The 13,250-nt window shown below is 43.3% G+C and overlaps 1 protein-coding gene across 9 annotated transcripts; it reads left to right on the forward strand.

Moving 5' to 3' along the window:
- Positions 1 to 78: 78 nt before the first annotated feature.
- On the forward strand, positions 79 to 9,291 carry LIMK1 (LIM domain kinase 1). Of its 9 annotated transcripts, none has more exons than XM_076369831.1 (9): positions 79 to 224; positions 1,202 to 1,316; positions 1,718 to 2,158; positions 2,498 to 2,590; positions 3,147 to 3,279; positions 3,364 to 3,596; positions 3,671 to 3,896; positions 3,974 to 5,939; positions 6,040 to 9,291. In XM_076369831.1, exons 1-9 carry the CDS (start codon positions 203 to 205, stop codon positions 6,078 to 6,080), a joined length of 3,270 nt encoding a protein of 1,089 aa, XP_076225946.1. In that variant the 5' UTR covers positions 79 to 202; the 3' UTR covers positions 6,081 to 9,291. The 9 variants fall into 9 exon arrangements, with proteins under 9 accessions (XP_076225946.1, XP_031831905.1, XP_031831903.1 ...); XM_031976045.2 differs by having other exon boundaries at positions 3,974 to 5,184; positions 5,278 to 9,291; XM_031976043.2 differs by having other exon boundaries at positions 3,974 to 4,160; positions 4,224 to 9,291.
- Positions 9,292 to 13,250: the final 3,959 nt, after the last annotated feature.

Genomic DNA, 13,250 nt, shown 5'->3' on the forward strand with positions numbered 1-13,250 from the left:
TATTCTAGAATAGTGTTATCTACGCTGTAGATTGAAAGATATTTGTTTCGTGAACCGATTGATGTATTCCGAGTTTCAATGGTACATTTAAATTTCGCTGTATCGCACGCGCGACACCTATCGAGCGTAATCGACAACTCGGCGCGCTCTATACTCAGTGGTCGAGGCGCGGAGTGGGAGCGTGTCAGTCCTAGATGCTGTGATGGATGAAGTTTCGTCAAATGGTATGTCTTTTTCGAGGAAAGTTGAAAGTTCTTTACGGACGAAAGTGAACGGGTTCACAGTGTAGAAGGTGGAAAGGTTTCTAACGTCGCGTCTAAGCGAAACGATCGAACGAGGATTTCGCGTGGTACGGTGGACGCTTCGCGGATCGCGTGGGCGTCCTGCCTTCCGAGTCTCCTGGCCCACGCTCTTCACGAGACTTTATATACGCGTTCTCCTCGATTGCTACGTTCCCCGATAACATGATCGTTAGCGTACCACGTTATTGGAGATCCATAATGATTCAGGTGACACGTTTCATTAATTGACAATTAAGGAAACCCCTCGAACCGTCCTGTTTATCGTCAGCTGGCTGATATAACTAGCTTTCCCTTGGTGCTTACCTAACGTCAACCGTGAATCACGTTTCCTTCTTACCGCACGTCCCCGACGCGCCCGGTTTTTCACGGTGTCGGGACGGATTTGTTTTCGCAGCTGTTACCAGCCCGATGTTTTCCAAATTAAACGCTGAATCGAGCGTTTACGGCACCGTCGCACAGTGGTCGATTTCATGAATCTAAGTGGACAAAAAGGTAAACACCGATTGTTTACAGTTTGCTTCATAGGTCATCTGTAGGTAGATAAACACCGTGCATGAATAATTCAACTTAATATTTATTCTCTGTTCCTCTTCTGCGGAGAACTATAATCCTTTTTACATAAGACTTAACTGGAACAATCAAGGCTTCAGAACAGTCCGTGACAAAGACCTAGCAACTGAATTTTGTTCACCTATATTTGTAATATCGGTTATTGTGCATCAGATCCGTGAGAGAAGAGTACACATGCCTATGCGTATGTAAATATTTAAAACTATAAGAAAGTTCAAGGTTAGCCTATCAAGCGCAAAGTTCGAAAAGGAGAAAGTTTCTCTGTTGAATCGTGTATTCGAAAAGCTTGTTGGTATCCGGATTGTAATTTTCTATTTGATCTATGTTAGACCAGGCAAGCGGGGAAAGTGGAGGGACAATAACTTGCGCCGGTTGCCTCAATGCCATTGACGAGGATGAGTTCATCCAGGCTCTAAACCAGATATGGCACATCGACTGTTTTCGGTACATACAAGTTACAGAATAATAGATATTACTTCCAACTAGTTTATCCCAGTTAATGCGTTTATAATACTCTTAACAGTTTAAGCTAATAACATCAATATTAATTGTGAAGATACCACTAAAGTAAACTTCCAAATTTTTAGGCTTTAGAACATTGATAAAGAAGTGGAATTCCCTCCTGTCTAAACCTCCTTTACAAAATGACTGTTGCCTGCCATAGGTAACTCGACGACTCCCTTATTTCATGAGTAACCAAATGTACAAACCCGTTTATCCATACGATTGTAAATATTTTAACGTGATATTAATCAGCAATGTACTGTACATATCAGATGAGCGATTTCAATGACTTGGATTTATTTTAATTGAACTTCACAATGAACAAAGTTCTACTTTTGCAGGTGTTCGGCGTGTGATGTTGGTCTCTCATCGTGGTACTTTGAGAAGGATGGCTTACTTTTTTGCAAGGATGATTACTGGGCTGCTTACGGGGAAGCTTGCCAAGGTTGCGGCCAAATCATCACAGGTCCTGTTATGTTGGCAGGAGATCACAAATTTCATCCAGAATGTTTTGCCTGCAATTCTTGTGGAGCTTTCATTGGAGATGGAGAGAGTTACGCTTTGGTCGAAAGATCCAAACTCTATTGTGGATGTTGTTACAAGAGGCAAATGCAACCGATCAATAGGACAGCTAATTGTCCATTCGCCAGAAAACCGCACAGCATCAGACTAGTGGAAATACCCCCAAACAGTTCTGATCCGGAGAAGCAGAGGGGAATAAAACTGACATTAGACACAACTCCTAGTCCTCGAAATTGTGGAGCTTTGCTTCGTATATCAGAGTATGTATATAAACTATGTACAATATACATTTATATCCTTATATTGTATTTCTTCTGCTTACATTCGGTATTATTTATCAGAACATGTTAAAAACGATTTACCGTTTTGCTTTGTTACAAACGTTTTATTGTCACGTGTATCTGATTTCAATGCCAAGAGTAAATTTTAATTATTGAAAAGTATACGTATTGCAGTTCTAAAAGGACCAATAATTTTGTACAATATGAAATTATACCTAATAAAGCTTTTCTAAAATTCTTAACCTTGCATGAATAATTCTGTGGTATTTAAGAACTGCTATAGATTGCAGCCTCTAATAACTTTGAACTAAAACACAGGTTAATGAGAAATGTTCGTGGAAAGATCAGTAAGCTGCTGGCCTCTGTGATGGAGGTTCTATTTAGGCTATGCTGCCACTTCTCTAATCATAGGTACAGCATAACAAATAAATAATATGCACTAGATATTGTGTCTTTTATTAATTAGGTGTGTGTACTTGGTAGTTGCTACTTAACTGCACGTGAAATACATATCTTGTGCAACATAGGTATCTTGTTTAAAATATTTAATTGTTCATTTAATAATATATATACATATTATACAATCTCGTAAGCATGTAACATATCCTGGATGAAATGATTGTTCATACATTTCATTTTGCAGTATATGATTGTACTACATTATACTAATTTCAAGACCTTATTTATCTTCCACATATGTATGTGTTTATTACAAAAAGTTTAGCATTTCGTACGTTGTATATGTCGTGCCTATTCTGTGTATTAGTTTATGAAGGATGCAAGAATGCTATTCAATATTCAACAATAGCTTAATCTACAAATATCTGCCCTGTTTCCTATTGTAATACAATTGTATGTGTTATTTAATATGTGTTCCGATATCAATTAAATGCACACGAAACATTGCATGTATATTGTCACAACACTATTTACAAACATTGGAAATGTCACGCGCAACGTGTTGCAGACTGAATGTATCCAGTGATCTCATATCTTTACACATTGGGGATCGAATACTTGAAGTGAACGGTACTCCGGTAAAGGATCAGCCCATAGAAAGTATAGAAAACCTTATACAGTATTCAGATACAGTTCTACAGGTGAGTTTTTTGTTTCATAAACGAATTGTCGCGCAATCCTTAATTCTGACTGTGAATGTGGATACAAATGCATTCATTTTTCAGTTGACCATCGAGCATGATCCGGATGCAGTGTCACGAAGACCAACCTATTCTTCACCGTCTGCGGCAATGTTGACGTCGATTGGAAGTCCAAGAACCAGTTCGGAAAGTAAAGAACGGTTATTCAAACGGCGAGATGAAGGATACATCAGCGGAACACGCAGCAGACAACTCAGGAGGACGCGAGATCCTATGCACAAGGAACGCAGCAGTTCCATGTCGCGACTGCTCGACGGGTACAAACGAATAGAAACATTTTTCGTAATAGCAAATATCGAACTACAGTACTGTAGCGTATAATATATTCCAGGTCTTCGGCAAATCCCACATGCGACTTGAGTAGGACAAGGTCCTTTCGGGTCGAGCCAAAGAACCAAAGGATATTTCGTGCCAGTGATTTAGTAAAAGGTGAACTCCTAGGTACAGGGTTCTTTGGTCAAGTGTTTAAGGTTACACACAGGGACACGAACGAAGTTATGGTGCTCAAGGAATTGTACAGAGTCGACGAGGAAGCTCAGAAAAACTTCTTGAAGGAGGTAAGATCATTCTATAGACGCTGTTAATTTCTCAGTGCTCGTGCAGTCACCACGTAACAATTGTATCAATTCATTAGGTGGCCGTGCTGCGTTCCTTACATCACAACAACGTTCTCCGATTCATCGGAGTTCTGTACAAGGACAAAAAGCTTCATTTGGTTACGGAATACATAGCGGGTGGAACGTTACGAGCTCTGCTTCACGATACAAACGAAATCTTGCCGTGGGAACAGCGAACGTCCTTCGCGAGAGACATTGCCTCTGGTATGGCTTACCTACATTCCATGAATATAATTCACCGCGACTTGAATTCGCACAACTGTTTAGTGCGCGAGGATAAGACTGTGGTCGTTGCTGATTTCGGTCTGGCAAGGATAATACAGAACGGCAATTCTCCGGATAACCGTAAATATAGTAGACATTCCGACGGGGAAGCGAAAACATCGAAAAAGGAGCGAAAGAAGAGGTACACAGTGGTGGGAAATCCGTATTGGATGGCTCCCGAGATGATGAAGGGCAACAAGTACGACGAGAAGGTCGATATATTCAGTTTCGGTATCGTCGTGTGCGAAATTATAGGACGAGTTCAAGCCGACCCTGATTATTTGCCGAGATCCTCGGACTTCGGTCTAAACCAGAACGTTTTCAAAGAGAAATTCTGTTCGAACTGCCCGGAAACTTTCTATAGGATAGCCTTTCTCTGTTGCGATTTGAATCCCGACAAAAGGCCGCCGTTCGAACTGATGAAGGTTTGGCTGGAGAAATTGGCGATGCATCTGGCGGTGGGCGCCGAGTTACCGTCAGACCTGGAGTTTGATATTAGGAACTATATCGGGTCCAGCACAAGTACCAGCGAGTCGACGACCCCGGACGCCCTCGCGCCGCAGTTGAAACCCATAAAGGAGGGGCAGGTTCACCAAGAGAAGAAACGGTGCAGCGGCTGCGACGACAGCACCCTCGAACGCGAGGAGTCCGTTCAAAGTGGTAACACGTTACAAGTGCCTGATGTGATCGGTTCGAAGGGAAGGTATACGAGGCAGAACAGTAAAACGAACGAGTCGCCTGGGAACGCGGGTCGATATTCGCGTCAGAATTCCAGGTCCAAAGATACCAGCGAGAAGCCTGACGTAATTATCTCTCCCGAAACTAGCGGGTTCGCCGGCTGTTTCGCCAGGCAGAGGTCGAATGAATCATCGCCCCGGCTTTCGAACGACAAAGACGGTTGCGTCAAGCAAAACGATCAAACCGAGTGTAACTTGAAGCGAATAGCCACGATCGAGAAAATCAGGTACGTGGGCAGAGCCAGTCCGTGCTCGTTATCGGACAGTCCTGAATACATTATCGATAATAAATGCTCGTACAAGGTTAACAATATTAACAGCAAGTCGGAGAAACCCAACGACTATCATCTGGGATGCCACGCCAGAACGAAGTTGGAGAGCAAATTCAAAATACCGGACGCGAATTCTGTTGGCTCGTATCTGAGGCATATCGGCAAATCTATGACTGCCACGGAGAAAGATAATAAAGTGGAAAGTCAGAATGACAGTGACTCGAAGAAGGTCAACAACGAAAGCGCGAAATCGGTTGGTTCCTACCTGAGAAGGACAAAGATTTCGCCGACAAAAGAGACACCAAAGAGCGCATTCTCACCGCAAAATAATCAATCCGAAGCTGGTACTTCGTTGCAATCAAAAGTAACTGTAAGCGCAGGGGAAACGAACGAGAATGAGCCGGGGAACGAGAGGAGGGTGATCAGGCAGGACAGCAACGTCTCCGACATTGGGAGCATTCTGTCCAGGCAAGGGAGTCTGACAGTATTAGACTGCTCGGCGAAGTACAAGGACATAGCGTACAAAGAGTATTCTCCGTTTAATACCTTGCAGAAGGAAGATCTCCGAAAGAACGTCAATCTTCATTACACGGATAGTCTTTACTCGAACACGAGTCTCTCGAAGAATGAGGATTTCCTTATATACAACACAGAGAACGAGACTAACGCCGAGAAGAAAAAAGACTGCGTCGCGTCCATCCAAGACTCCGGTAAGCTAGAGTCTGATTCTAAGAAGTCTGTGTACGACAGCAAGATGCCCAACTCGTTGGCGGATTACAGCGGATGTTACAAGAACGTGGATCTCTGTAGACAGGACAGTTTCGGTTCCGACAGCGCGGTGGGCACCATGAGGAGTGATTTCTTCGCGGACCTAGACTTCGGTCAGTTGAGGGACGGTAGGCATACACCGGATCTGTGTCACACACCTGACCGGTGTTGCACACCGAACCGGGCAACGTCGCCGATCGAGAGCACAGCCTTGTGAGACGTCGGGATTGACAGAGCACCGGAGTAACGTACTATCTTTATAACAAGACAAAAAAAGGAAACGAATCTCACCCTACTAATTTGATCTCTGTGAGCTAGCAGTTTAACTCTTTTCTAGAACTGGTAGGATAACTCGTTTAGGTTTTAACTGTCGTAACCCCGAGAAACCATATGGGCCGTTCAAGTGTCGTATTCCTCCTGGAAAATGTCGCCGGCATCGCGCGAGAACGCTCGGACGAAACAAGTATTATTAACAATTTGACGTCCAGTATTAGTGAATCTTACTGCTATTGGTTTCTATGGTCTTCAAAGTATTTTCGATACTACGTGTATGTCAGTGGTGCATTCCTGCATAATCTTGCCTGGCGGTTTTCTACGAGCGCGAGTCGATTGTAATTTATAAGACTAACGAAAGCATTCCATCCAGAATTCTATCTGATGCGTTCGAGATCGGTAGAACTAAAACGCGTGCTTAGAGAAATATGGTCTAAGAGAGAGAGAAAGAGAGAGAGAGAGGGAGAAAACTCACCTGTTTCTCCCATTTTCGGAAGTACGGGATTATACTTTAAAGTTGTAAACATTCTGTAGAGTCACTTTGTAGAGTAGAATGTAAAGAAAGAACGATATCTTTTATTGGGTACATATGTACATCGTGCTGTAAAATATTCTCCACATATACGATGGTGGTGTGCATGTACAGATGATCGACATGTATAAAACAGGAATCGAGACACGTCAATTATATCTTTGTTACCCGTCTCGACGATGAAACTCTATGCCAATTTGATATTGATTATCTCCGTTCGTTCCGAAGGATTTCGACGTTGCGCGTTATACTCATTGTTCTTATTTATTTCATCGGAGACACACCGGATACTCGCATTTTGCCGTAGCAAAGATATAAGGGATGCTAAAGATTATATAGTATCATGTGTATAATACGAAGAATGTACATATAATTTTGTATATATACTCCAACGATTCGTCACGTTCAAAACACTGTTTACAAAACATATATTTAACAGGAAAAAAAAGAAGCTTTATATTGATAACCTAGAGACGGAAGTTCTTTTGATACTATTAAACGAAAACATTGTACTTCTATTCTAATCGTAAGCGAAAATGTTCCCTAATTTTATCGAAAATAGAATGGAAAGCGAGATGCAGCATTTAAGCTATAGTTTACAGTTGAATTAATGATTCTTCTGCTGAGAGCAAGAGAGAATGAGCGAGAGAGTGAGAGAGCGAGAGAGAGATATTATATATATATATATAAGATAAATTTGTTTTTATACCAAGTATTTATAAAAGAATCTTTGGCAATTTGCGTTGCATGCGTTCGAAAGCAACTATCGTTTACTTTCGTTAATCGTGTTTTCATTGCTACTCAACGATTCTTTTAATTTCACTTTTTAATCGGTGCGTTCGTAAACATTCGGAGTTTATTTTCTTTTTTCCTCTGTATCTGTTTCCGGTAGAAAGACTATTTTATTGATCGGTACGCGGCTGTTACGAAAGAGAAAAGAGCATTTCAATTAATTACACCAAATAAAAGTTTATTATCTGTGATAAAAAGTGTTTTGAAGCTGTCTGTAACAGAACAGATTGTCCGAAGCAAACTGAAAGGGCCGCCGGCCAACAAAGGAACCCCAATTACTTGCAACGCCACACGAACGAGCAGGGAGGCGATTCGTTTGAAATGTTATTTCCGCGGATGACACGTGCAATAAACAACTATGCGAGCGACGCTTGTACCAGACAAGTAAAAACAAACACAAGTAATTACGGCTTAACGGCGAATCTGTGCGAAAAGTATCGAATACCTAAAGCGTGGAACGTTACTCGAAACAATGGAGACGCTCGAGATAATTGTTCGATCCGGAGAAGAAAGCGTGGAACGTTTCAAAGTCCTCGGGCAGTTTCAAAAATTGAAATTCGTCGATGCGTCTGTAGAATGTCTCGAAGTGTGCGCCACGATCCCAACGATAGGGAAAATCGATCGAAGTGTCTCACTTTTGGAGAACTCCCGGAACGAAGCGTGCGGTGTTTAATCAAACTGCGTAGCGGAGAGGACTAATAACCGAGCGAATGTATTAATAATCGCAAGTATATTATGTAAAGCGGCAGAGACGAACTCGTTGCGAAACGCGTTCGGCGAACAGTATTAGACTCGTTCTCGTTGCTTTCTCGTGGATAGGCGCATGGCGTCGATTGAGAGATATCAGTGCGGACGTCATGCCTGAAGATGTCTATATTCGCAGGACTATTCGTGGTCGACCCGTGACGAGCGTAGCGTAGAGGTCTGTAGACACGCGACGGGCACAACGGAGAACCGCTCTGTACACTTGTGTAAAAAGAGGAAGAGGAGCCTCCGCGACGAGACGTTAGACACATTATTTTTATAGGGTGCGCAAATCGGTACGCTCCTCGCGCTCGAAGACGACGGGAACCTCGAACGCGAGGAGTCGACTGTTTACAAATTATTTTTCTTTACTCGGCGAGAAACGCATGTAACGAGATCGAAGCATAAGCCATTACTCGATGTAACTCTGTTGAAATGGAAAACCGAATTGAGAAGTGGACTCTCGGCGGACGGTCGAGATACTCTTGATCGAGGTTGAACAGTTTCGAAGGGAAATTTCTTTTTTATCTTGACGTTTAACAAGTAGAATTAAACGAGCAGCGATGCTCGCAGTTAATAAAAATATAGGTACGCGTGTCTTGACTTGATTCTTTCATTTCGAATATCCAACGGATCGAGAAGTTTGCCTGGCGGGTCTCTGCTAGCGGAACCGAGAAAAACTACTGAGTTCTCGAGGAGAAGCAATAATTCGTTCTGTCGGGTTCAACGGGGACTAGCCGATGCGTTTGGGAACGGACTGGAAACGATTCTAGGATAGAGCGTTGTCGGAGGAGGATGATTTTTCTATCGAGTTCAGTAGCCCTGGTCATCGACGACCTTTCCGAATAATTTCGCGTGCCGAAACTAATGCAAAACTAGGGAACAATATGTTTCTGATTAACATTCTAGTAAAACGGAGAAAAGAAAGGAAAAATAAATGGTTGAGAGTGTAAGCGGCGTTTCATTTGCTTCATTCCTTGCGTGGCATTCGAATGTTATGTTAAGAGGAACTAAATATTAAAGAGAGTTTAAAATTTAGTCAATTTATAATGAAATATACGATTTAACGCAAATAGATTGTTTATTGAACTCCTATGTACTGGAATTAATAAAACTTTATAATTCGATTCGGAGATAAAAGTATAGAGCATTTTGGCGTTTGATCTTGGAAAGTTGTCAAAGTCCCAGAAGCGAGCTTGAAATAATACCGTAATATAATCAGTAAGAGTTTCAGTAGTTCCCCAGTAAATTAAAATATAATTTCTTTAATTTAATTCCTTTATGGTATCACTTTGAGCTCTTCGACGAATGATTCTTGCCGACTTTTACATTGTACTTTATGAGAAACGCGGCAGGATTCAAATGCTTTGGAAAATTTTGTAATTTAGATGCTGGCGCCTATGGCGGCAAAACGCTCAAACTGTTAGCCAAACGTTATCGACAGGTGAGTGCACGTCGAAGACTGGTAGCGCCTCTAGCGGCAAAATGCTCAAACTGTTAGTCAAAAGTTATCGACAGGTGAGTGAACATTTGATGACTGGTGGCGCCTCTGGTGGGAAAACGCCCAAACTGGTAGCCAAACGTTAACGACAGGTAAGTGAACTTCAAAAACTGGTGGCGCCTCTAGTGACAAAAGACTGAAGCTGATAACCAAACGTTACCGACAGGAGAATGCACTTGTAAAACAATGGAATCTTTAAAAAAATGCTAGAACAAACAGTACAATCTAATAATGTTACATATCGCTACTATTTTACAAGTGCACTGACCTGTGAATAGCGTTTGTCTACCAGTTTGAGTGTTTTGCTATTAAAGACACCAAAAGTTTTCTAAGTGCACTTACCTATCGATAATATTTGGCTAACAGTTTTGGAGTTTTGCCACCAGAGGCGCCACCAGTCATCAATGTTCACTCACCTGTCGATAACTTTTGGCTACCAGTTTGGGCGTTTTCCCAGCAGAGGCGCCAGTATCTAAATTGCAAGATTTTCCGAAGCAATTGATTCGTGCCGCTTTACAGGTAAGGTATAGTGAAAAATCCGGCACGAATTATTTGTTGATACGTTTACAGCGATACCATCGTAATGTTACGTTTATAAAATTAAATATATATGTGTTGATGGAGAGAATATCATATTAAGCTACTTTCTGGAACTTTAAACTTTTATTAAGCTCTCTATTTTGAGTTTACAATGCAATTATGAACTTGGTTTACGATACATTCAATTTCGCTTATTGAAGGATTTGAAGTAACAACAGCTGTACATTTTCACAAATTGCTTATCAATCTTATATTTTTGTAAAGAACCGCAGCAACATGATCTATTAATAATATAATCGCTGGAACTTGTATTTTCCGTAATGCATGCATAAGAACCTATCAATGAGGTTTAGTTCCCGAGTCTGTCTGCCAGATGACTATAGTGTTTTGGTGTCCATGGCGAAGCCTTTTGTCAAAATCAAGTAAAACTACAGAAATATAGATTTCCGCGCTCCAACATTATCGCAGTGCTTCACTGCGAACAATCTGAGCTCAACAACACCTAATTTCAGTCCCTAATTCCAGAGATGTTCCCGTTCCCCTGATTCCTCAATTTCCCAATTCACCGTCTGATGGCGCCGCTGAGATACTCGGCGCGCAACTTCATTATTTCGTAATATTTTTGAAAATCAATTAGCAATCGTTCGTTCCTTCTAATAACCGGTGAATCTGTTCTATCCTTGAAACTTCCCTTGCCGCACCACGAAACAGCCTGGATATTGAAAAATAACAAGCGGAATGCAGTCCACTTTAAAGCATTTTCTTCTTTTCTCCCCAACTCTGTTCTCTTCCAGCCGTTTCACCCCTATCCTTCGGAAATTCGAACAAAATGCACTCCACCGTCTCGTCGAAGCAACGATACGTACCACAATTTCGAAAGAACGCCGGAAATATTGAAAAGTCTTGCAGCGAACTGTCCACGGCCGATCGATTTTCAATGAGAATCGCCGGTGACAGATCGCGCGGCAAGTTTATCCATTGCGGTGCAAGACAAATTGACGTAGCGAAGTCGGATGACCCTCTTAGGTACATCGGTGGCTGACAAACTGGCCGGAGCCCTCTTACAACCCTCTCCGCTGCCAAATTATCGGACTCCTGTGGACAGCGAGCCCATTTATACTGTCCACTAGCTAAGACTTACTAGGGCTACGGATAAAGAGGATCGTACCGATCCGATCAGCCGATACTTCGCCGAAAACGAGCCCGTGATGGATAGCCCTCGCGAGTACTCCCGTTCATCAGCGATTTCGATAGAAATCGGATCGAGGGGACATTTATTTCGGCCGGCGGACCTTCCATTAAGTGAAAAACGCGTTGAAAATTCGCCGAATTTCGATTAGAATCTTCACGTCGGACTGCCGGCCGTTGCGCGAATATAAATAGGTACTTGGACGCACCCGATAAATCGGGAACCAATTTATTCGGCTATCGGTTATCCCGCGTTCCCCGCGAATCGATGCATTATCTCGAATAATCCGCAACGATCTGCACGGCGAGACCACCGAGGATTCAAGATTTCGAAGGATTTTTTCCTCCGGGGGTCCGAACGATCCCTGATGTCCCCGATCTTTAGAAATGTATTTAGCAGTTCCGAATGCCGCGGCGCTTAACTACCTTTTGATCGCACGGCCGTCTCCCGATGTACTTTATAACGTCGCGGCGCTGCACGGAATTACGCGTCTCGTTATTCTCGTCCCGTGCCGCGCCGCGTAACACAGACTGCGTCATTAACTAGAATTATTCGCGAGAAGTAAAATCCTCGCGAAACGCGCCGCGTTTTCGAACGATTCCGGCAGGCATCGTTACGATCTAGGATCACCTTTAAACCTGAACGAATTTCGGATCGACATTTTAGATGCCAACAGCACGAAGATCGCGAAGAAACGCGGTAGTCGATACGCGAAACATTCGAATAAAACAGCTCCTCGCAGGCGCAAAGGGTAAAAAATCTGTGGACCGTGCATAAGGTATTCCGAGTATCTCCAGAATGATTGGGCTCGAGGAGCCATCCCCTCGGTGTGTCCAGGTTGAACGCTTCACGGACGAAAACAGGGGAAAAAGAGAAGGTGGACGAGGTTCGTTGAACGATTGTTATTCGGAGTGCGAAGTCGGATAGCGGAACAGAGAGAGAGAGAGAGAGAGAGAGAAAAAGGAGAAGCGGCGTAGGTGGGTAGGGCAAAAATGTTAAGAGATTGGAGTTTAAAGCCGGGCGAACAATATGGCGGACGGGAATGGAGTGAAACGGGGCAGCGGGGGTGGCTGTCGGATGGAGTGAGTACGGTCGACAGTAGTTGGTGGGCTATAATAACGTATAAAGTAATTAAGGACATCGGGCGACAGCGGGAAAACGGGGTAGGGGCACGCTCGGATCGAGGGCCTGCGGGGGAAGGGGAAACGGACAGTTTAGGGAATGCGACATTTACATAGTAATTAAATCGCGGGAGCAAGTGGGACCGTTGGGGAAGATACTGGTGCTCGAGCAATTACAGACGCATTAGATTGCGGTAAGCACTTGTTTATGGCCCACCCTGGCCTACGTCGCTTCACTCGACTCGATTCCGACTGTGTTCACTCGTTCGCCGAGGCAGTTACGCCCAGGGCTTCTTCCCTTTTTCCGCCATTAACTTGTCCCTCGATAGCCGACCGACAGCCTCGATACCAAACTTCCTAAGGCAAATCTCTGTCGACCGTTAACCAACCCCTTCCGCGAGACCACTCTCCGAGCTGTTCGAAATCATCAACGATTCTGCAACTCGGAAGTCTCGCTGCAAGCGTTCAACGGTTTCCGACGAGATTCTTCGGAGCTGACGAGGAAACCTCCGTGGATCAAGAAACAACGCTGTTTCAACCCTTTCGACAGTTTTTCACTTG

The sequence above is a fragment of the Nomia melanderi genome, chromosome 1, assembly GCF_051020985.1.
Source record: "Nomia melanderi isolate GNS246 chromosome 1, iyNomMela1, whole genome shotgun sequence".
Classification (NCBI taxonomy): domain Eukaryota; kingdom Metazoa; phylum Arthropoda; class Insecta; order Hymenoptera; family Halictidae; genus Nomia; species Nomia melanderi.

Bases quoted from the DNA above. Each gene is read 5' to 3' on its own strand.
- LIMK1 (XM_031976039.2), top strand. From the start codon at position 203: ATGGATGAAGTTTCGTCAAATG. The intron at 2,591-3,146 runs GTACAGCATAAC...AACGTGTTGCAG, and splicing joins TGCCACTTCTCTAATCATAG to ACTGAATGTATCCAGTGATC. The intron at 3,280-3,363 runs GTGAGTTTTTTG...TTCATTTTTCAG, and splicing joins ATTCAGATACAGTTCTACAG to TTGACCATCGAGCATGATCC.